The sequence below is a fragment of the Alosa alosa genome, chromosome 13 (genome assembly GCF_017589495.1).
Source record: "Alosa alosa isolate M-15738 ecotype Scorff River chromosome 13, AALO_Geno_1.1, whole genome shotgun sequence".
NCBI classification, from domain to species: Eukaryota; Metazoa; Chordata; class Actinopteri; order Clupeiformes; family Clupeidae; genus Alosa; species Alosa alosa.
In genome coordinates, this window is record NC_063201.1 from 25,196,199 (window position 1) to 25,221,086 (window position 24,888).

Here is a 24,888-nt window from a genome sequence, read left to right on the forward strand (position 1 = left end):
TTCCCTTTCAACCCCCCCACCCATCCCTCCATTGCTTGCCTCCTCCTCCCTCCCTGTCCCCAAATAAATAACACATCCTTTCATCACTCACAAGAGCTGTGCCCAGCAAAGCCCACACGCATACACCACTGACAGACCAGGACAGGAGAGAGGGAGACGGAGGAGCAGAGAAAGGGATGGAAAACAGAGGGATGAAGAGAAGAGAGTGATGTAGAGAGAGAGAGAGGAAGAGAGGGGTGAAAAGAAGAGAGTGATGTAGAGAGAGGAGAGAGAGGAAACAGAGGGATGAAGAGAAGAGAGTGATGTAGAGAGAGAGGAAGAGAGGGGTGAAGAGAAGAGAGTGATGTAGAGAGAGGAAACAGAGGGATGAAGAGAAGAGTGATGTAGAGAGAGAGAGGAAGATAAGTTATTTAAGACCCAAAGGATGGTTAAAAGAGTGAGACAGAGAAAGATATTAAAGGGTGAGAACAACTACTAAAAACCACATCAGATACAAAAGCATGAAATGCAATAAAAGACCAAAACAAAAATAAAAACACGGCAACACAAATACTGTGACAGGTTCCCTTTTTCTTCATCTGGGCCTCACAAGTTCTGCTTGGTCCTTTAACGTCCAGCCCAGTGAACTACAACAAACAGCTAATGACTGCATCTATGTTCAGCTGGTAGAGTCTACAGGAACCCCCCAAAGTTCAAGTTCTGGTTGATAATAATACAGTTCTAAGCAACCTGATACTGTAGACCAGTAACAGCAGGCAAAGGGATGATGAACACTCATCCTTGAAAGACACTGGGAGGAAGTCCATTCCATACACACGTCCACACACACACTCGCACACACACACACACACACACACACACACACACACACACACACACACATACAAACTGATGAATTTCAAGACACAATGGGGAAACAAACAAACAAACAAACAATATAAGAACAACAATTAGCCTCACCCTAGTTTGCCTGTTGCCTCTTTCTAAACCCCATTCAAGTTTTGTCCATTTTGTTTTTGTGTTCTGCAGTCTGGCGTCCCTCTTCATTATTGCTTTTGGGGACTGAAGCATCTGGGCCTTCTCTCACCCGCTTGGTCCATGTTGACAGCTCAAACACAGAGTGCAGCACAAACTACGCATACGCATGGGGTTACAGTGAGCTTCTCAGTCCAAGAGTCTCTACAATAAATACTGTGTAGGGATCAAGACACACAAACTTGCTCTTCAGTATGGTTCCAAACATACACACACACGCACAAACACACACTTTGTAGAGTAGCATCAGTCTTGGTTCTCTTATAGTCTGAAAAAGACTTTAACTAATAAACAAACACACACACGGTTGACCTCTGGAGGTATGGAGGTGACAAAAGAGTCCAAAAAGTAAAAAACAAACAAAAAAACAAAATAAAAGTAAAACGCAGTACAGGGTCCACTAGTGACCATCTCTAGCCTACTGAACCCCTCCCACCCCCAACATGCAGATGGCAGGCAAACTTTGACCTCCTGAGAGGAGTGCTGGTCACCCTCTCAGTCAATACCCAGTCTTTCAAGTAGTCCTCTACTACACATAATATACTGTATATCTTCAGAAAAGGTGGACAGAACAGTGACCAAAGACGTGAGGAGAGGTGAAGTGGAGAGGAGACGAGAGGGAGAAGCAGACTGCGTTGCACGGGCAGTCAGGAGGCAGTTAAGTCTTCTGCTGTTTAGTAGGCTGGGACACGACTGGGGGGGTCAGGTGTCAGCGTCCCTCTGCTCAGATCACTTTAGCTCTGTCTGATGAGGGCGCAGTCTTCTCCAGGAAACGCCCGCAGAGAGAGACAGGGAGAGAGAAAGAGAGAGAGAGAGAGGGAGAGAGAGAGATAGAGAGAGAGAGAGACAGGAAGATGGCTCAAGGTGCAGCTCAGTCGAGAGGTTCCAAAGTGAACCATTCTGAGGTGATGCTTTGCGGCCAGTAAAAACAAGTGACAAACTCCTTGTTTGCCCGTCTGAGTGATCAAAGCCAGCTTTTTTCTGTTGTGGTTGGATGTGGTAGAAGTCAATGATGAAGTTATTGCTGTAGTCGACCAGAGGGTGTGTCTGGGGAGGACTGAAATGTTGAAATGCTTGGACGATTTGCTCAATTTTTCTGTGTGCGCAGTTGCCCTTTGTATGGAGATCTGATCTTTTGAGTGTTCTTCCACACTGCGTTCCGTTCTCAATTCCCATAATGCATGATGAGCCCCTCTCCTCGCCTCACACACACACATGTAGTCAGCCCCCTCTCCTCGCCTCACACACACACATGTAGTCAGCCCCCTCTCCTCGCCTCACACACACACATATAGTCAGCCCCCGTCCGTGGGCCTCTCATACACTCCCAGTGGTGTTTCTGGCTCCAACAGCACACTGGGAGGCTGAGTGGTGGGGGTCTAGGCAGAGGGGGTGTGTGAGGTCCTCCGGAGTAGGGGGGTAGGAGAGGGTCAGTGTTCTGGAAGTGTCTCTGTGGGGGGGTCCGCAGGGATGTCCTCCTGGGGCTCTTCCGGAACGATTCCTTTGTGCAGCTTTTCCAGTGACTGTTTCATCTGCGGAACGTCAAGCAGACAAAGACAGGTTAGCTCAGGGGACGTGCTGGCAAAGACAGGTCAGCTCTGTTGGCTTGGTAAAGTCCTTGCGTCTTACAGTACAGTACACATGGTGTAAAGCAGTGTCAGTGTGTCAGTGGATGTGCTCATTGGGCTAGTGAGACAATCAGACTAAATGTCTGCCCACATACAGACCACACACACACACACACACACACAAAATACGCACACACACACACACATGCACACACACACACACACACACACACACACACACACACACACACACACACACACACACACACACACCACACACACACTCACACACACACACACTCACACACACACACACTCACACACGTGCAGAGAGCATGTAGTGAGTGGACACTCTGCTCTGTACTGTAGTAGAACAGGCATGGTCATGGAGAGGTATTCCTAGTACCGGTAGGTGGTTCTGTGACAAACGTGGCTAAGCTAAAACAGAGCACTTGCTAACACATCCATGGGGCTTTGCCATTAGGGCGCTACCCTCCTACTCTTGAGTTCACTAAGCCACTCAGGGTTATCACTGAGCCATTGTGTGGAGTGGGTGTTGTGTGATGCGTGTGTGTGTAGCATACCTGGTCCAGTAGAGTGACGGAGGACTGCAGGATCTGCTGCCACTTGCTCAGCTGCGCCTGGTGGAACTGCCTCTGCAGCTGCAGCACCTGGGCCCATTCCCCTGCCGACTGTGGAAGAGGGCTGGGACACACACACACACATATCAACAAATAACAAACACAAAAACAGATTGAAAGAAAAGGATTGTCCATGGCACTACTAAAGAGCAATCACAAGGGTGCACTTCATATGATCACTACATCAAACCTCACTCCCAAATCAAAACGGCCTCTCTCAGTCACAGTGCGCGAATGCTCTTCTTATCACACTCTGTATGCAAGTGAGGCGCTGCGCAAGAGTGCAGTTCCTTGGGGTGGCCTGCAGAGGTCCTCACCTGTCTGTGAGCGAGTAGGCGTGCCAGGTCTCCAGGGTGTGGGCCGCCCGCTCGAGTGCCCACAGCTTATAGAACAGCAGCATGTTCAGGGCCACCAGCACCACCAGACTACAGAGGACAAGGTGGGTGAGACTCTGCATCTATAATGTAAACCATAAGACCATCAACAAACCATCTATTATGCAAACCAAGGGCAGTAGACTTGTGGCGACACAGGTGTATTTGCCATTCTAATGTCCTTCCTAACAGCCCCTCTTCCTCATTTAAAATAACTCTGGTTCTGCATCATACGGCCTCTATGGCTCATATGAGGAGCAGTCAGGACAGTGGCTGCCCCCAGCTAACCAGGATGCGGGTGACATATTTGAATAGATTTGCATAAGGAAAGGCGGCATCTGGCACAAACAAATACAGGGGTTGGGGTGGGTTGGGAGGGGAGGGGACAGCAGGTTAGGGGAACGGGATAAGGTGTTGTGAGTAGACAGAGAGCTTCTCCAGTTGAGGCTCAGGGGCCTCATTACAGAAAAATATCCTAACTGCTTGTCCTATCTTAACTTAAGTTTTAAAGATAGGGTTTTTCCTATCTTCCTATTACAGAAGCAGTTCCTAAACTCATGGCTGTGTCCTATCATATCTTATCTTATCTTAAAGGCCTACACACTGGGGCGGTTTTGCACCGGCGATTTATGGCTGTCGACCGGAAAAATGAAATAGAATCTATTGAAATGAATGGGGCAACGCATAGTCGCATACGGCAAGTGGAACGATGGCCGTCGCATCGCTCTAATCGGCCTTTCTATTTTTCAAGGCGATTTTGATACGTCATAATAGAAAACAACTGTATTGTCAGTGTATCTCCACTGAATCGATGGGTAGTCACCAGTAGTGTGTGTAGTAAAGCGTTTGACCAGTAGTGTGTGTAGTAAAGCGTTTGACTGTTGCATCGCCGGCCGTGTGCAGTGGGCTTAAGAAATCCTAACTGTAACTGTATATTAGATTTTTAAAACGGCAATCGTCCTGTTTCTATGCTTAGAATGTATACAAGACTGCCTGTATCTATGATTATGAATAAATTAATAAATAATAGTCTAATATTCTGTTATAATGATTAATATTTATTTGTTATAAATGTTTTAAAATACATAGCTTATACATTTGATATTGCTTGTCCAAGTTCTCACTTAATTAAGCTATTTAGTGAAATATGCTTTATAGTGTCCCTAATAGTCCGTGTTGCAGTCAGTTTTGGCAGTTATTTTGAAAGTAAGACAGAGTCTGAGAGTTAGGAAATTCTTGAGTTAGGATGGTTTTGTAAAAAGTGTAAGTTTTGTCATAAGTTAAGATAGTTTTTTTCCTAAATGCAGTTAGGAAACATGCTTCTGTAATACCAAAAATCCTAAATGCCGTCCTAAACTGAGATAAGATAGGATTTCAGAGTTTCTGTAATGAGGCCCCTGACGCACGCACGCACGCACACACACACACACACACACACACACACACACACACACACACACACACACACACACACACACACACACAAACACACACACCACCCTCAAATATAAAGTACATTCACAGACACACACACACAGACAAACCCAATCACACACTAAGAGGCAGACAGTATCATCATGTTTGTGTGTTTGTCTACACACAGGCAAGTTAATCAGTTCAGGGATCACAAACACACAAACAGAAGAGTTACGTTACCTGACACAGATCCTGTGCAGGAGAAGTAGCAAGGGAAGCAAGGAGAATACAAAGCCAGGAAAAGGACCAGAGAGAGAGAGAGAGAGAGGGAGTAAGAGAGAAAGAGGGAGAGAGGGAATAAGTGGGAGTGTGAGAAAGAGAGGTAGCAGGAAGCAGTTAGTAAGCAGAGGAGATTGTGTTTTACACCCAGTCTCAACAACTAGCAAATGTTATTATCAACACCTTATAAATAATGTCCAACACTTGGGCTTAATGCACACTTCAAAACCATCAAACATATTCACTCACATTACACTTTCATAATTATCTCACCAAAACAAGGTTCACAGGCAGAGCCTACCCCACAGCTTAAGCCCAGAGTGTTTACATTACATGAAAAAGTGTTCACCTTCTTCACCACAGTATACAGAGCCATACTGTGTCGACACATGCTGACAGGTGGGGACAATGAGAGCAACATGCAAGAGAGAAATGAGCAAGAGAGAGAGCTGCTAAAAAATGCCACCACCCCATTTCGAGGTCTCGCCCCTATCGTGAGGGAAAATGGAGGGATTGGATTTTGCTTTTGCATCAGTTAAGGCGGCGGGACAGGGCGGGATGGGTTTTTATTTTCCGCTAGCTGCAGCTTGGCAGCGGACGCAGCTAAAATCTAATCCCGCGTCAGTGGGGCTATCTGATCTGGGCTTTACTAGCGGCAGAGTGGTGACATGGGCACAGCTGTTTTTATGCCTCATCCACCCGGCGGCACAGCTGATATGCGCAAGCATCCGCACACAACATCACAAACCACACACACACGCATGCCAGCACACACACACACACACACACACAAATAATAATAAACAATGAAAAACATACAGAAAAACAGTTATCTCACAGATAGTGTCATTGTTACACAGTTAGATATACACAAAGACCAACAGAGACAGCAGCACACACACATTTATAGCCAAATAATCACAAATGGACAAACACAATACTCTTCCCCACGTCAAGACATTCACTAACACACACAGTCCCAATGTTCCAGACAGACAGCCATAAAGATAAACTAAGGTAACGGCACTCACATGAAGCTGACTATGAGCAGCACGGTCGAGATGTTGCCGCTACCGCTGCCACTGCCCACCCCACGTGCCCTCTCACCGAGCTTCAGAAACACGCCACCTGAAGACAGACAGAGAGAGAGAGAGAGAGAGGGAGAGAGAGAGACAGAGAGAAAGAGAGAGAGTGGAGGAGAGGGAGAGTGGAGGAGAGGAGGAAGAGTGGGTAGGATAGAAGGTGAATGAAGAAAAGAATGGCATATTTAATGGTGCGAGTTTTGTTTTGTAATGCCAAACATGACCACTAGATGTCAGGTTCCTAAAAAAGGTAGTGCATGCACCTGTGTGTGTGTTCCTTAAAGAGAGAGGAGAAAAACGAGTGTGTGTGTGTGTGTGTGTGTGTGTGTGTGTGTGTGTGTGTGTGTGTGTGTGGATGGGAGAGGCTGCAGAAGGCTCCGAAGCTTCTTGGCAGCGTCTGCCGTGATCCTTGCTGAGTCTCCAGATTGTGGCGCCAACTCACCGGTCTCCCGCCGCTCTCTCTCGCCCGCCATGCCCCGCTCGGCCCGCTCGCCCGCCGCTCCTCCGCCGCCACCGGCCGCCGCGGCCGCCGCCTCCCGCTCCCCGGCACGCCGCGACAGGTTGCGCTTGCGCCGCCGCAGCGCAGGGGGCGTCTTGGCTGAGTCGGCCGCCGCCGCTGCCGCCTCGCTCGCCGTTACCACGGTAACCTCGGACTGCAGCAGGGTCTCCAGCTTGCACACTTCCACCTCTGACGGGGGGGGGGGTTATGTAGCGCATTAGAAACAACCAGCCAAGACACACCCACACACATTTTATTCAATAATAGAGGCTCTCATGTACGCAAAGCATCCATCAGTTTCGGACTTGGGTTTCATGTGTCCCCTCGCAAAAGCCTTCATGACGTAAGTAGTGCACCAGTAGAAGTAGACCCATCTTAGTATTGCAACTACCTGCTCTCTACTACAAGCACCAAAACAAAACCCCATCTATATTCAAACCAGATTAAAGATGCAAATTACAATACTACAAAATGTAAAATGCATTTCCCTTGACCTTCTGACCTGGCCCAGTCCACTTCACATGTCGCAGTTCCAGTCAAATACTCAATGGCAGACGGAGCCAATTCAGCTACATTCAAATTCCCCTTCACTTCAAAGTGGCACACCTACACTGACATTTGCACATGCTGACATTTGAAGCTCAAATTCAGTCCAGCCGTTTAGCATGGGCTGGTGACTTTCGTTTTCATTTTGAGCTGCATGTTTGCTTTACAATGGGTTGTATTTTACTTTCTCTATTTCCACAGAGCACACTCTCAAAGGCACTACTATTCGTTTACGTTTACTGTTTACATGTGACTGCTCAAGGAGTCGGTGATTCTTAGAATTTCACATATGTTTAGATTCACATCTCAAATGACTTGCTGACAGCCTTTTACAAATTAAGCTAATTTCATTATACAGGAATCTACGATAAACTTGCACGGAAACACTGGGTGTGACGCTAGAACAACCTAGGACGCCATGGCAACCTCTGTCTATGACAAACAAATCGGCCTGACAAAGTTCTGTGTGTGTACCTTGCTCTGTTTTCTGGATTATGGGATGCGTCAGCACAGAACAGCTACATGTAGGCCTATGTGTGACCTCACATGACAAATTGAACATACTGTAGTGTATATTAAACTAAATGTTAGTCGGTGGAAAAGCTCAGATTCAGGAAGAGGACGTCCTTCCCAAAGGCTCTGCAATTAGCCTCTGGATGCACCAATAATCATAATTTTTGGACCAAGAAGAGAGCCAGTAAGGAACAATATAAAATGGAGAAACCAGTCTATGGGATAAACTTATTGCTGAAGCAAGAATGAACTGATTCTTATTTTGTACCTAAGCTTTCCCCACATGTTGAAACAACAGCAGAGTGCACATTAAAGAAAGAAAGAGAACTAACGTTCTCAGTTTCTCAGGGAGAAATACTGCGTAAGGGAGGGGATAGCTTCCATTAATGACTTCGGGAAGCTTGTCAACTGGTATTTACTTTTTTTAATAAAGGTTTTTAATTCTTCCCTCCCTCCGTCCTTCTCTCTCTCCCTGGCTCCTTCTCTCCCTCCCTCCCTCCTCACTCTCTTTCTCTCCTCTCTCTCTCTCCTCACCCATGTGTCTGTAGTAATCTTCGATGCCACTCCATGTGTTCTTTTCGATGAGGGCTTTCACCAGGCTCCATGGCTGCTTCCTGTAGCAGATGTCTGAGGAAACCCTGCACACACACACACACACACACACACACACACAACCACATGACAGTCCTGCCATCATTTCAAATCCAACCCCTCATCAACAGCCTCAAAATGTACACAAACAAACCTCTGTTTATATCCACAGATTTATCACCAAAACAAACAGCCTGTTTCCTCAGGGGCTGCTTGACTTAATCACATATTGTGTGCGCTTTTACATAAGAGGCCTGCCAAGTCATGGTTTATAACATTACCTGACCTTTGAGGGTAAACAGTGAAGGCACTCAAGCCGGAGAGGATAATATTGATAGTTTGACTGGGGGGCTACACCAGGCATGTAACTGAAGTGTTCCGTTTGCGACGCGTAAAAACAATTTCAGAAGACTGGTCTATTCTTTTTCTGGTGCAGCCAGCTTCATGGATCACAGTGGAAGCTAATTGTTGCTACAGACGCATCCCGAACGGAACGCTTCAGTCATGGGCCCGGTGCAGCCCCCTGTTAGTCCTGTTACTTCATCCAGTCAGTCAGGTCTTCTGCTAGACACTGTGCGGTTACACTTTACTTGAAGGTATCTACATAACAGTGACATGACACTGTCATGAACGTATCATAAACATTATAAACAAGTCATAAAGTTTATAACATAACGCTTCTGTAAATTAGGTGTCATTCGTTTTTTTGTCATGACAAGTTAGGGTTAGAGTTCATGTGTCATGACAGTGTCATGTGTTCATGACAGCGTCATGTCACTCTTAAGTAGATACCTTCAAGTAAAGTGTTACCCACTGTGCTAATACTGGCTGGCTGGCTTATTAGAGGTATTTATCTTGGCAGGACAACACTGGTGCAAATATGAATATCAAATCTATGATATTCACATGTAAATGACTAACTGTAACTGCATAACTTTACACATCATAAGTGTAAAGTGTAGATCCAGAGCAGATTAAGGTGCATCTTGTCCCTGTGGGCTTACCGTAGCCTGCTCTTGTGCTTGTTGACGGAGGTGAGGCAGTAGCGGTGTACAGTGTAAAAGTAGTCCTGGTATGGGATGCCCGAGGTGATGACCTCCGAGTCCACCACATAGCACTCACCCCTCGCACTGCTCTTGTGGAGAGTCTGGGGGCAGGAGAGGACACACAACGAGGTTACAGTAACACATACTGAATACACACAATGCACATGCTAAACACACTTTGTGCACACACATACGTCAACATACACACTGTGAATGCTGAACACACACACATACACAGACAATGACACACACACACACACACACACACTTTCATTACAGGAACTCGCGAACTAGTTTTACGGGATCACGGCCATTTGTGCGTGTCTCCACTGTCGGAACCAGACGTTAGCCTACAGCCTTGAGTACACTGAATGAACAAACTAATGTCAGCTAATAAGCTTTAACTAATCAGGATTCCAATGGTAAATTAATTTATCAAGTAGATAGATAGATAGATAGATAGATAGATAGATAGATAGATAGATAGATAGATAGATACTTTATTGATCCCCAGGGGAAATTCAATGTCTCAGTAGCATACAGACAACACACACACATTCACTAACAGCAGAAAAAGTAATTAAAAGTATATAATATAAGAACACAACTAAGCAATAAGGACAGTAGAAGATAAAGAATATACTAAATATACTAAAATACAAATTATACTAACACTTAATCTAAATCAATTCTAAAAACAGTATCCACATAGTTGTGATTAATAAATCAAGAGGCACTTGCAATGGCTGAGGCAGGGACTGAGCCTGTGATTCTCTGTGCATAGTAAGGTAAGGTAAGGTGCTCTGTGTGAGTGAGTGTCATGGTGATAGTGCAATGGTGATAGTGGTCATGGTGATAGTGCAAATGAGTAAGTCCAACAGTGCAACAGTGCAAGAATAAAGTCTATATCTCTATATATCTATATATATATAACTATTTTAAGAAAAGGTATAAGTGTGGGCACAGTTCGACAGAAAAAAACACAAACATGGTTACTCACATCCACAACCACCCAGAATTTACAACCCTAAAGCCAACACTAACTTACACCAACAAACAGCTAGGAGGTTTAAATCTGCAAACACACACACCAAGAGCATCATCACCCACGTCTGTCCACAGTCCACACAAATAGAACTCACACTAGCACAAACACACCGTTTTCACACAGAGGCAGCAACGGAAATCAGCAGACTGCTGCTGATACCTCACACATACAGGGCACCTAAAGTACTAGTGCACCTCAACACTTATGTAATACATACGCACAGAGGAAGAGTGCGAGAGAGAGAAAGAGAGAGAGAGAGAGAGAGCGTAAAAGAAAGACAAGGAAAAAAGAAAGAGTAAACATGACATTAGATTCAGAGAGGAGTACAAACAGGGTTGGTGATGGGGAGAGATGTGGTAAAAATTGGAAAAAGAAAAATGGAAAAAGAGAAAGAAAGAAAGAAAGAAAAAAAGAAAGAGAGAGAAAGAGTGAGAGAGAACAAGGCGTGGAGGAGCTGAGGACTGACCTGCGTCTCCACCACAGGTGCTGTTTTGGGGCCCAGTGGGTTGTTGATGGCGATGGTGTAGCTCAGCACGCGGGTGGAGGTCCCAGCAGTAGCATCCTGCTGCCAGTCACGCACATTCAGATCTGACCACAGGAGGACAAGGGGGGGGGACAAGGGCAGGGGTCAGGACAGCAATAATGCAACGCTGTGTGAATTTGTCTTTAAGTGAGATGAAGGAGAGGTTTGAATGCAATTACTGATCTAAAAAAAAAAAAAAAAAAAAAAAACCTGACAAAGCCATGACGCCTTGGAGTACTGATCACGTCCACTCATTCACACCGTCAGACCTCGCTGGCCTCTGATCTGATCATTTTATTGACCTCACTCCAAATGGAAATATAAAATAGGACAAATATCTGCTGCATTAGACCTATAAACTGTAATGACACTATTGGAAATAATGAGTGACGCCAAGACAACGATGGACCCCTGCCAGTGTGACACACCCACAGCTGAAGCCGATGTGTTGCAGCAGGCCCTGCCGTTACACACTCCCTTCATTCCACTGCAGTTCCAAGAGGTAAAGAGAGGCACCACATTTCAACAGACCACTGTGGTCTGTGTTTCGGTGTAGGTCAACGGCACCTTATAAGGGAATTAGCAGAGTTTAACAAGCTTTTGTCTCCTTAACAAGCTTGTTTCGCTATCTGCGCTGGAGTGGAAGCAAGCGGAACTAAACCAAGGTGAAGAACTAAAAGCGAATGAATGTGTCATTTAGCAGTTTCTCACTGAACCGAATCCATGTCACACCCTGTTGAGGAAATAAAACTATAACCTAGCCTCTGATCTTGCCTGGTTCCTCTTTGCCTTGCCTAGTTTCTGGCATGTCTGCTGTGAAATGCCACAGGCCTAGCTTTTATCTGCTGGGGACAACTTTGTTAGGACCAATGGATCAGAAAGAGAGGTGGCAACATGAGGTGACATTGGGGTGGAAAACTAACACTGTGTTGGTTCTTTGGTACAAAGCTGAATGGAGACTGTGTGTGTGTGTGTGTGTGTGTGTGTGTGTGTGTGTGTGTGCGTGTGTGTGTGCGGGTGTGTGTGTGTGTGTGTGTGTGTTTGTTTATTTTTGTGTGTGTGTGTGCGTGTGGCCTGGACATTCATTCATTCCTTTGTACAATATGGGCTGGGATTTGGTGCTGTTTGGCTAGCCCTGGACAATATTGAAACTGCGTTGGCATTTTCATCAATATGTCAATCCATGCTTGTGCCTACACTGCTTTGTTCGTTTGCTTGCATACATGTGAGTGTGTGTGTCTGTGTGTGTGTGTGTGTGAGTGTGTGTGTGTGTCTGTGCGTGCGTGTGTCTATGCGTGCGTGCGTGCCGTGTGTGTGTGTGTGTGTGTGTGTGTGTGTGTGTGTGTGTGTGTGTCTGTGCGTGTGTGTGTGTGTGCACAGCCTCACCTGTGAAGTGGCGCTGGGAGAAGAGGTGCTGGATGAAGTGTGTGTCTCCGGAGAAGAGCAGGTCGTGCAGCTTGTCCACACTCATGTGCACCACTGTGTTGATGTGCAGCCGGCCGGCGAGGTCAGCGCAGAGCGCCTCCACCTCACCTGAAGAGACCACAGACCATTCTCCTTCACACACAACCATCCAGTTCACTATTATAGTATTTTTATCACTATACACTACTGTCCAGATCATTATTACACAGACTACTGCTCTTCAAATAGCTTGTTAATCTAAGATGAATTTCAAATTTCCTACAAAGTGGGAGATACACATATACTAATAAATACACCCATGTTGTACATACAATAGACAGAAGGACAAAAGGATACAGTACAGAAAGCATTATTAAACAATTATAATAAGCGTAGGGTTCTAAAAATACGATTCTACAACCCCGCAACACGAACAAGCCCGTGCTGCCAGTGCCACACATGATGTTCTGTGACCCTACACACTGTTTCAACAGAAGAAAGAAATGCAACTATGGTGGCAGACTCCTCGGCAGGAAATGGCCTCAGGCTAGTTGCTGTGAATACGAAACCACATGAAACATTTGCATGAAGGGGATGAAACGGAAGGGTTGCTGAATAAGTAACTGACTCAGGATCGTTACCAAGAATAGTCTGTACCAACGACTTATCACCACAGGTTTCTCTCTACATCTGCAAACTGACCTGGACAGCAGTGTTGAGTTATACTGTACAGTAACACTTATAATATTTATTATGGCACCTTATTATAAAGTGTTACCAATGTTTCTTGCTGTGACTGAAGTAAGTGTCTTCTTGTAGCCACTTCTTTGCATAAACATACACAAACATATTCATACTAGGGCTGTCAATCGATTAAAAAAAATAATCTAATTAATTACATACTCTGTAATTAATTAATCTAAATTAATCGCATATATAATTTTTGCTGTGAAAGTATTTTAAATGTTTAAATTCAAATAAATCATTGAATAATCAGCATTAGTGACATTAAAGTTCAAAAACTCTTTTATTATTATTTTAATAATGGCCATAATAATCTTTGATATGACCTAATATTCTGAGGAAATAAATTCAAAAGTGCTTCGGGAAGAAGTTGTTTTTCACAAACAAGGTATTTCAGGCCACAGATATAACCTAGGGGACACAATGAAAATAAATTAACACTGCAAAGAAATAGTGTTGACCCTCAATGTCAATACTATTTCTTTGCATTGATGTGCGACTTTAGAGTTGATGAACTCCGGTGATATGCAAATTCCTTGCTGCAGACATTGCAGAGGACTTTATTTTAATCAACACTTTATTTTTATCAACACCATCAGGCCGTTTAAAATTAAATGTTCCAATCAATGGTCTAGTCAGCACATTTTCTTCTCTCCTTCATTTTAGTCTAATGGTTATTGACTACAACGGCTCAGGGTCAAAGGTCATACGGAATAGATTAATCTGCGTTATTTTTTTAATCAGTTATTTTTTTCACAAATTAATTAATCGAAATGAATCAGTTATTTTGACAGCCCTAATTCATACACTTCTATTCTTCATTTCAGACCCCTCTATAGTGTTTTTATTTACTCCCACTAGGTCTGCAGAGACAGCTGATCTGCTCCTGCCACATCACTGGAGACCCCTGGACCCCTTACATAGATTACTTCCAACGTGCCTCTGCACCATCAAAAACTCGATCCGGCTTAGCTAGCTCTACAACAACGACCACCTTATTTACCTGTGCAGTGCAACAGTGCAGGCCTGCTGGTCACCACAGCACCAGGAGTGCAGGGGTCATGGGGGTCACTGCATCCCGACACTACCAAGAGGCCACTCACCCTGAGAGCATTCACCTGACACACTGTTTTCCTAACAACACTCAGCAAAGAGCTGGTCACAACAGACACTAACATGTTGCTTTTCCACAGACAAACACACACACACACACACACACACACACACACACACACACACACACACACACACACACACACACACACACACACACACACACACACACACACTTACTGCCTTGTACTGTTAACTTCACCTTTACCTTTAGGGCTATGTCTTCTGTGTCCACAGGCTCACTCCATCACACACACACACACAGCTCCACAATCAACGTATTCTCCTCAGGCATTACAATTACTGAGATGGCCTATTCGTTCCTATAGCATCTCATAAAAACAACACCTTCATGACATCCAACGTATTAAACAGACACCTTCACAGCTATTTCCATTTGCCTCAGGTACTAGGAAGACAGATGATTTCTTAAGTCAAACTGGGAGGCATTTGAAGCCTACAGTACTTAAGCTAGAGGCAAAGTTGTGGCTCTTTGAAGTCTACCAAAGCCATTGGCAAACCGCAGGTTTCATCATGTAACTACATTAGCTTAGCAGCATACAAGCAAAGCTGTCTGGTTGTGTGAAAAGAAGGCTGCCACTGCATTCTGAACAGAATGGGCCCCTTTGGAGAAGTCCGACCTCAGTTGCTGTGTTGCTGCACGAGTGTCTGTCAGTCATTCATCTCAGTGTGTCTGCGGAGGGAGAGGGAGCAGCTGACCCCCCCAGGCTGCTCCGGGTGACAGCTGTGTTCACAGAACATATGATCCACCATGTGTGACGCCGAGGGGAGAGAGGGACAGAGAGACCCAGCCATCGCTTCACAGGGCTCAGCAGACCGGCTCAGGGGGAACACCGACAAAAAACCAAACCCAGAGAGTTTCGTCCGACCCAAATCTCAGATAGGTCAGTCAAAGGGTAGGACGAAGATCATAACATTACAGAGATGACTGGCAGCTGAATGAGGAATGACAGTACTGAGTTCAGGTACATGCAGGGGCAACTGGATACAAGCCAGAGCTCTGGGGTCACATTCAGCAAATGTTATAAACATTCAAATATTATGCATTTTTTTCCTGACACACACTACCTAGGAAGCACATTTGAATGTGGGTGTTACATGTACACTCTATATCCCACTCTAATGTCCTGCCATGAACGCACTCTACTGTCCAAACCAGCGGTGTCCACTTACTCTCTTCCTGTGTGTCTGAGGAGTTGCTGGGGTCTGTGGGAAGCTCGTCGTCATTGGTGATGTCCAGCGAGGACAGGTTGTGAGGAGTTGGAGGAGGTGCGAGATTATTGGTTGACTCAGACAGCGTCTCCCCACCACACTCCTCCAGATTCTAGAGCGAGAGAGAGGGAGAAACAGGAAGTACAGGGAGGGAGAGGGAGAGAAAGAAGGGAAGAAAGAAAGAAAGAAAGGGTGAACAAGAAAAGGAAGAGGGAGGAAAGAAAAGGATGGAGAAACAGAAAAGATAAGGAAGGACAGAGAGAGAGGAGAGAGAGAGGGGGGAGAGAGAGAGAGAGAGGGAGAGAGAGATAGAGAGAGGGGAGGGAGAGAGAGAGGGGAGAGAGAGATAGAGAGAGGGAGGGAGAGAGAGAGAGGAGAGAGAGATAGAGAGAGGGAGGGAGAGAGAGAGAGAGGGGAGAGAGAGAGAGAGGGAGAGAGAAAGACAGTGAGTCATATTGCAGTTGTGCTGCAGTCACATCTCAGTCAGCACACACATGAGAGTGTGCTGGAAGGCCACAGTGCTATCAGAGGACCAGACACAGCCAGGCTCATGTGCATTTTTATTGAGTCAGTAACAGCATTCTGGCCAATCTGATCGCCCCGTCTTGATGCTCTATTGCTGTCACATTCCAATAATCTCATTAGGCCTTTTCACACAGAGATCACGTGAAATTTGCGGGAAGAGGGGACGTCTTTTTGCCGTCTTTTTGTGTCTGAAATCGAGGTGAAAATTTGCCGACCTGCTGATCTGTTCACATGATGCGGCATTTTGGGCAGCCAGGAGGCAGGATCAGCTATAGTAGGCCTAAATTAAATTGTGACGTGCAACAGGGGGCGTGTAGAGTGATAGTCGTAGGCCTTATGTGCGTGGGCCTTTAGATACAGTAGGTGTGTGATTTCAAAAACCATGGCGGGAGAACCGACTGCTCTTTGGTTAGCTTGCACTTGCTTTGCTGTTGCTGTTGGAATGTTAAATTCTTGCGATAGATGTCTTCAGACAATAAAACGTAATTTGGAAGGGAAATTGAAGAGAAGAGTTGCCCCTTGCCTTGGCTGTACTGTGCGTACAATTTATTCATGAAAATGTTCAATATTACAACAATAAAAATAGCTTGTGTACTGTCTTAATTGAAACATGCTTCACGCACAAATGATAGCCTAGGGCAAAGAGAATGGACATCTCAACATAAGGACACATTAGAAGATGATGATTAGTGTAAACTTTGTCACACAACGTGATAAGCAGTTCTTTAAAACGCAACGCTCCATTCAGTCATAAATCATTCAAAAGTAGGCCTAGTGCCTCGCCATGAAAAGAAAACAGCAGCTTAATATTTTCAGGTGTTTCAGGCTTAGGCGCACTGTTAGCAGTTATGCCGAAGGCAGTGAGATTATTAGGCATTGCATCCTGTCACTCAACATCGCAGTTCGGGTTGATAAGATTCAGTTAATGCGAGTATGGATCTCTCAAAGTTTGAGACAACCAAACAGCAGTGTAGGCAAAGCAAATCCTAATTGTTAGCTTACCATAGCTGTCTTTTCTCTAGGCCTGGGCCTATCGGAAATCGCGACATAAGCTCATTGGTTTCTTTTTTCTTTTCTTTCTTGTTCGTGTTGGGTAGTGAAGCGATAATGCATTTAAAGCAGTACATCATGTGAGCCAGAGCCGATATGGCCAGAACTGCTGCTTCTGTCCCACCCAAATTTGCTGAACTACTTGCGAAGTAGCCTATTCATCACAGACATCACATGTATCACACGAAAGAGCTTTTTCTCAGCCTTTAAACGATGTTAGTGGTTAGTTGTTGTGGTAAACGGTTCGTGAGAAAAGTAACTTTAATTTAATCATATTTTTTTGCGCCCGTCTCCCTACCCATTCATCTTGGTGGAATACTTTGCGAACTTTCCCTCAACACATGACAAACCATATATCAGAATAAACAGCAGACCTTACCGAACATAAAGGTGTAAAGCATTCCCCTGAACAGTTAGCCATTCCAGAGTAATCCGGTTTTAAATTTGCAGCAATGTCTTTATGTATAAGTATATATATATACTTTTTTGATCCCGTGAGGGAAATTTGGTCTCTGCATTTAACCCAATCGGTGAATTAGTGAAACACAAACAGCACACAGTGTACAATACAGTGAGGTGAAGCACACACTTACCCCGCGCGAGTGAGCTGCCTGCTACAACGGGCGCGCCGGGAGCAGTGAGGGGTTAGGTGCCTTGCTCAAGGCCGCTGCCCACTGGTCGGGGCTCGAACCGGCAACCCTCCGGTTACAAGTCCAGAGTGCTAACCAGTGGGCCACGGCTGCCCACACACACTCTCCAACTTTGCGGTTCCTAATGTGTTTCAATTGTTCAATAAGTCTACATGATTTTATAACAGGCCAAATACAAAATAAATGTTACAAATATCGCCTAGATAAGCATTACAATCAGAGGATATACATATAGGGCAGACAGACGCTCATGAGTTCATGCTTTGTTTTATCGCTGGACTTTAAGATAGCCTATTATGGCAACTGATTGCATTCCAAGCTACAGTCAACTCTAGCAGGCATTGAATGACTGGAGACTTTGTGAATTTATAGATTGACATAATGTGCTGTCTCTGCGATTGCTGCTTTTGATCAGTTAGATTTATTTGCAATCTCCTGTGGTGGGCTGGACATAGCATTGAAATGCCCGGCCCAGATTCCCCTTTCCGCCTTGACCCATTCACACTGGTGGCGGAACGAAAAAACTCGGCAAAATGTCTAGGGGGCTTGGTAGTAAATTTAGCGAGACACTTTGTCCCGCCGTTCCGGCTTGGTCTATGTGAAAGGGACAGTCGTTCCGCGATTCTGGTACATAAAATCGCGGCGATTTTGCCAGTGTGACAGGGCCTATTAACACACCATGACACATGGCAGGACTCCAACACGGGCTAACAAGGACAAATGCAAAGCCGGACAGTAGAGTCGGATTTTGAGTGTGTGTCCGGTGTGTGTGTGTCTGTGTGTGTCTGTGTGTGTGTGTGTGTGTATGTGTGTGTGTGTGAGAGAGAGAGAGTGTGAGTGTATGTGTGTGTGTGTGTGTGTGTGTGTGTGTGTCAGTGTGTGTGTGCGTGTGTGTATGTGTGCATGTGTGTGTGGGTGAGTGTGTGTGTGTGTGTGTGTGTGTGTGTGTGTGTGTGTGCGGGTGTGTGTGTGTGTGTGTGTGTGTGTGTGGGTGGGTGAGTGAGTGTGTGTGTGTGTGTACATAAAATCGCGGCGATTTTGCCAGTGTGACAGGGCCTATTAACACACCATGACACATGGCAGGACTCCAACACGGGCTAACAAGGACAAATGCAAAGCCGGACAGAGTCGGATTTTGAGTGTGTGTGTGTGTGTGTGTGTGTGTGTGTGTGTGTGTGTGTGTGTGTGTGTGTGTGTGTGTGTGAGAGAGAGAGTGTGAGTGTATATGTGTGTGTGTGTGTGTGTGTGTGTGTGTGTGTGTGTGTGTGGGTGTGTGTGTGTGGGTGGGTGAGTGTGTGTGTGTGTGTGTGTGTGTGTGTGTGTGTGAGTGTGTGTGTGTGTGTGTGTGTGTGTCTCTTCTGTGAGCCTGTGGACACAGAAGAGGCAGACATAGCCCTGATGAAGGTGAAGTTAAAAGTACAAGGCAGTAAGCTCCAGGAGGGTACATGTGTGTGTGTGTGTGTGTGTGTGTGTGTGTGTGTGTGTGTGTGTGTGTGTGTGTGTGTGTGTGTGTGAGAGAGAGAGAGAGAGTGTGGGCCCTATCTTAACAATCTGACACACAAGTGATAAAAACATTGACGATAACAATTACCGTTTTCTTTTGAAATATCATATAATTATCACGGTTGATTATCGTGGTGTTGAAACCGTGTGTTTAATCCTTCCCAGCTTCATCCGAGCCTGCTTTTGACATACAGTAGGCCTGGTATAATGAAGCAAAACTGGTACCCTACTGATTCTGTTGTCTAATTGATGGTTTTAACTGCGATTCGGATTAGGCTACACCTGATTTTAAAAGGCGGAACATTTTCACCGCAAACTGTGCACTGTATCATTTAGCCACTCTGCGTCTTTTTATGTTCGCGTCCACATTAAATCCATTCCACTCACGTTATCAGGAGAACACAGTAGCCTAAAGTTTTATTTTGAACACTTACTTTGATCTCACTCAGGGTAGGAATTTCACGGCGGCCACAACGGCCATGGCTGTGATGCCCCTTTGAAAATCAGAGGTTTACAGGCCACGGTGGCCTTGGTGCCCCCTTCTTTCAATATTCTGCTTTGCGTCCTACTAAAAGTGATTTTTATTTAGCCTATGGCCTGTCAAAATAATCTTAGCATTCACAGCGCAAATTAATTTAGTCTTTTACGCAGTGGAGAAAGTGACAGCGCAAGAAAGAAAGTGCGTCCCAATTCACCCATTCTTCTCAGTTGAACTACTAACTAACTAACTAACTAACTAACAACACTGAATGTAGCCTCTGACTGGTGCCCAGACTTGTAATCAGAATATTGAGATTCAGGAAGATGATCCAGTGCTAGATGAGCAATGTGTAAGTTGCTCACACACAATACCCCCCCATCTCACACCAACCTTTTGACAATTTTCTTGAGAATTTGAATCATCAGTTTCTTGAGAACTTTAACCATCAGTTTCTTGAATCACAGTTATGTGGTTCCCTGCAACATTGCTCAAAACATTGCCTCATGTATCATCCATATCTAGTATGCCCATTTGCGTCTATATAACCCCATTTTAAAAACCAATTACAGTAAAAGGGTCATGATCACCTGATCAACAGCTTTACGCAGTGCAACTGAACAAATCGGGTGATGAGTGATTGTGTACTGTATGCTTACATTCAAAATGGCCATGTGTCAGGTTGGGCTGATTCGTAGGACACTGGACTAGACAGGTCTATTTGTGTGTGTGTGGTGTGTGCGTGGTGTGTGTGTGTGTGCGTGGTGGTGTGGTGTGTGTCTGTGTGTGTGTGTGTGTGTGTGTGTGTGTGTGTGTGTGTGTGTGTGTGTGTGTGGTGTGTGTGTGTGGGTGGTGTGTGGGTGGTGTGTGTGTGTGTGTGTGTGTGTGTGTGTGTGTGTGTGTACGTGTGTCTAAACTCACTGCGGATGTGGAGGCAGACGCGCCCCCTGTGAATGTGGGGGGCGTAGTGGAGGGCAGTGAGCTCTGGGAGCTGGGGGGGCTGGGCTCCGGCGCCTCGCTGAAGCTGCCCCTGGCACCAGGCCGGCCGCCGGCGGCAGGCACATCCACGGGCAGCCCCGAGGATGAGGACGGTGAGGACCCTGATGCAGGAGGACTGCTCGGGGGCAGGGCAGAGACAGAGGCAGAGGCAGGCAGGGGGGGGGATGCCAGTGGAGAGATGGGGACCGCCGCTAAATCCAGCAAGTCAGATACAGATACGGACTCCTCAACTGGCCTAGAGAGGGGGAAAGAGACCGAGAACGGAAGAAAGACAAAGAGAAAGAGATGAGAGAATCAGAAAGAGAAATGAGAGAGGCGAGGGGTAGGTGAGGGAAAGGCAGGCATAGAACAGAGATAGATAGAGAAACAGACACAGAGACAGACAGACCGAGACACAGACAGACAGAGGGGAGGGAAGTAGAAACAAATAGGAAGTTTAGTGGCAGTTATAAATAAAGGAAATGTGGTCAGAGACAAAGGACAGACTGAACTACTATAGAAGGAAACCAAAACAAGGCCAATGACCATACATAACATGAATGTAAAAGACTTTCATAAAAAAATCCAAAACTTCCCCATCAGACCAGCAAAGGGACTTCCATCAACACATAGTGAGTAAATAAACACCTCACGGTTTCGTAAACAACACAACGCATGACTCGCCCTGCACCAAAGAGCATCTGATCAGTCAGACCACAGACCACTCACAGCATGCCGTTGATGTGCTCAGCCGTGGGGGAGACGTAGTCGTCATCCTCACTGGTCAGGCCCAGCTCTGTGCCATAGCACTGGTGTACTATGTGCCACATCTCCTTGGGAGAGAGCGTCTGAGGGGAGTTGAGGAGAGGAGAGAGGAGGAGAGGAGAGAGGAGAGAAGGAGAGGAGAGAGGAGAGAAGAGAGGTAGGTCAAGGACAGAGAGTAGGACAAATGATGGAAAGGGAAGTGTAGATAGAGAGAACATGGAAAGGAGGAATACAGGGAATATTATCATATTATACACATCATATATTAGATTATGCATATTATCATATATATTCTACTATTATCATGCTAGTTATACAAAACAGAAATGGTGGGAAGTCTACTGTAGGTAAACTCTGCAGTGTAGTGCAATGCAGAATGATGAAGAATTAAGCAGAGAAAGAGGAAAGACGCTAAATAAAGCTAGGCAGAAATCTGTAATGGTGTCTGTGGTGTACGACAGTACAGAAAAAGAGAAAAGACCAGCACCTTGTCCATCAGCGCATTCTGCCACAGCCTGAAGATCATCATGTAGCTCCGATCCCTCGCCCCAAACGATGTGAGGAAGTGCTGGGAAGGGACAGACAGGTCAGTCCTATGGTCAGTCCTATTAACATCCATCATGCCACCTGCTTACATCCATCATGCTTCAATGACCTTCACTCTATGTACCTTCAGTGTATGTCTCAATGGGTGATCTTTCAGGGTTCCCATTCTATCTTAAACATTACAATCCAAGGACTTTTCAATGACCTTTTCACGCAAATCCAAGGACCCAACGAGGCATGTTTTGAGACACGGATCAAGGTCAATTTCATCAACGTGACAATTTGATAAGTGATTCCATGGTGATAAAACCATGATAAACTGATAAAACTGATAAAACTTTTTTTATTCATGATGGTGAGTAACTTGTGAGGCCTCCACTGACCAAGCCGAGTCAGGTGGGCAAACTGACCAAAAGCCGAGTCAGGTGGGCAAACTGACGAGGCCACTAGCCCTTGTGAGAGAGCACTCGTAACATGAACTGCCCGCACCCTGCGGTTGGCACCAGAATGAGTTTTACAGTGACAAGGCAAATAACAGGAGCCTTAAGCAGTGACAAGGCAAATAACAGGAGCCTTAAGCAATGACGAGGCAAATAACAGGAGCCTTAAGCAGTGACGAGGCAAATAACAGGAGCCTTAAGCAGTGAGTGGGTTTCGAGGGCTTCTCCCCTGAGAAAATATTTTAGTTTTTGTAGGCTAATGCTGTTTTCATACAATTTCAGGGGGAAAGAGATCATTCTGTTTGCATATCAGAAAACACAATCCTGCTATGCTTAGCCCATCATGCACCAATAAGGGCTCCATTACAGTGCTATAACAAGTGCTCCAACATTGGACCAGGATTGAGGACTGAGCTAGGATGGGACAAAATATGCACTGAGATGAACATAGCAGCAATCTGGATGAGGGGCTAGAATGCCATTCGAATGTCCCAGGGGACAATATAGATTTAATCATGTGCAGGGGACGATATAGATTTGATCATGTGCAGGGGACAATATAGATTTGATCATGTGCAAGGGACAATATAGATTTGATTATGTTCAGGTCAGCCTCACCTTCTCGTGTTCAGTGCTGATCTGAATGGCGTTGGGGATGAGCTTGGCCGTTTTCTCCTTCGTCAGGGTGGTCACGTCTTTCAGCAGGATGGTGATCTGATTGGATGGAATAGGGAAAAGGCTAGTAAACCAAAGTGCAAATAACAAACAATGTTTTTGCAGCACAATTTTTTCAACTGGACAATTATTTATTTTAAAACTGGAAAATTAATTATTTTTTAAAAAATGAAAAATGTCAAGATCCAAGATCACAAATAACTTGCCTTCATTGTCAACTGTCTGTGTCTACATGTACAAATGTGTCTCAGGTGTATGTGTGTGTGTGTGTGTGTGTGTGTGTGTGTGTGTGTTTGTGTGTGGTAATGCATTTCTATTTGTAGACTCACAGTGGTTTCCCATCTGAAGATGTTACTATAGAAACAGAGCCAGTTCTCTGACAAGTAGAGACGACCCTGCAGCAGAATGTCCTTTTGCAATGCGCAGGAGTAATCTGGGGACAAGACACAGGATAGAGAGAATGAGAGAGAGAGAGGGAGAGGGAGAGAGAGAGAGAACGAAAGAGAGAGAGATAGAAAGAGAGAGAGAGAGGGAGAGAGAGAGAGAGAGAAAAAGAAAGAGAGAGAGAGAGAGATGGAAAGAGAGAACGAAAGAGAGAGCGAGAATGAAAGAGAGATAGAGAGAGAGAGAAAAAGAGAGAGCGAGAGAGAGAGAGAGAGAGAAAGGGAGAGAGACCACAGGAGGAAATGTTGATCTTGTGCATGATGCACCGTGAACAACATGAGGACATTGTGTGACTCACTGCTCAAGCTGAGACTTCACAGCAGGCCCGTGGCTACTTCACAGCAGGCCTGTGGCTACTTTACATAACGGCCAGGTGAAAAGCCTCACCTGGATGCAGGCCTGCATGACTGAGCCCCAGCTCTAGTTTCTTATGGAGTCCGTGGCGACTTTCTGTGCTACTTTCTTTCTTTACCTGCCAGGGGAGTCACTCACCGACAATGAGGCGCTCTGTGTCAGGCAGCTTTTTGAAGATTTTCCGGAAATCTTCATTCCTTTGCTTATATGTGGGGCTCAGTACCTAGAAAAAAAAAAATCACCAAGCGCAGGTTAACCATTTGTGTGCGTGTGTGGGTCTGTATGTTTGTGTGAGCGTTTGGATGTTTATGCATGTGTATGTGATTGTGTGTGTGTGTGTGCGTGTGTGTGTGTGTGTGTGTGTGTGTGTGTGTGTGTGTGTGTGTGTGTGTGTGTGTGGGTGTGTGTGCGTATGTGTGTGTGTGTGTTCTAAATCTACGGTTCAAAAAGTCCGTCAGCAAACCCCAAGAGTGGGGTAAACTGCTGGGGAGGAGCAGTATTCTGCAGGCTACAGTGAGGAGGTGATCACGGTGGTATTGGTGCTTCAGCACAAGCTCAGCGCTGATCAGAGTGCGCTTCCCACTGTGGCTCACAGAAACACAGCCCATCAGCAGAACACAGAGCACTCAGCCATGAACCCCTGCCAAACGCACACATACTCACATTGTACCAGCTCTGCATTTTCTGCAAGAGAGAACAAACAGAGCGTAAAGTCAGAGGAGCACCAGGACAGCCTTTTCTCATTTCCCCCCAAAACAGCTCTTCTCCTCAGAGGCTGCGCTGCGGCATACTCACGCATTCCACACACAAACACAGGCTCGTCCA

General features: G+C 45.6%; 1 protein-coding gene across 4 annotated transcripts in view; it reads right to left on the minus strand.

Moving 5' to 3' along the window:
* Window positions 1-288: 288 nt before the first annotated feature.
* gramd1a (GRAM domain containing 1A) overlaps window positions 289-24,888 on the minus strand; it is a 40,113-nt gene continuing 15,513 nt past the window's right edge. For 3 of the 4 annotated variants that reach the window (XM_048261106.1, XM_048261103.1, XM_048261105.1), the window contains exons 3-20: window positions 24,727-24,747; window positions 24,202-24,286; window positions 23,595-23,698; window positions 23,209-23,304; window positions 22,092-22,172; window positions 21,569-21,687; window positions 20,783-21,095; window positions 15,617-15,767; window positions 12,548-12,718; window positions 11,105-11,226; window positions 9,549-9,691; window positions 8,488-8,591; window positions 6,838-7,083; window positions 6,345-6,441; window positions 5,275-5,286; window positions 3,562-3,669; window positions 3,188-3,308; window positions 289-2,567 (exon numbers count right to left, since the gene is read on the minus strand). In XM_048261106.1, coding sequence (XP_048117063.1) covers window positions 2,466-2,567; window positions 3,188-3,308; window positions 3,562-3,669; window positions 5,275-5,286; window positions 6,345-6,441; window positions 6,838-7,083; window positions 8,488-8,591; window positions 9,549-9,691; window positions 11,105-11,226; window positions 12,548-12,718; window positions 15,617-15,767; window positions 20,783-21,095; window positions 21,569-21,687; window positions 22,092-22,172; window positions 23,209-23,304; window positions 23,595-23,698; window positions 24,202-24,286; window positions 24,727-24,747 — 2,196 coding nt within the window. In that variant the 3' untranslated portion in view covers window positions 289-2,465. The remainder of the gene's footprint in view (window positions 2,568-3,187; window positions 3,309-3,561; window positions 3,670-5,274; window positions 5,287-6,344; window positions 6,442-6,837; window positions 7,084-8,487; window positions 8,592-9,548; window positions 9,692-11,104; window positions 11,227-12,547; window positions 12,719-15,616; window positions 15,768-20,782; window positions 21,096-21,568; window positions 21,688-22,091; window positions 22,173-23,208; window positions 23,305-23,594; window positions 23,699-24,201; window positions 24,287-24,726; window positions 24,748-24,888) is intronic. The other variant, XM_048261104.1, reaches the window with a different exon arrangement.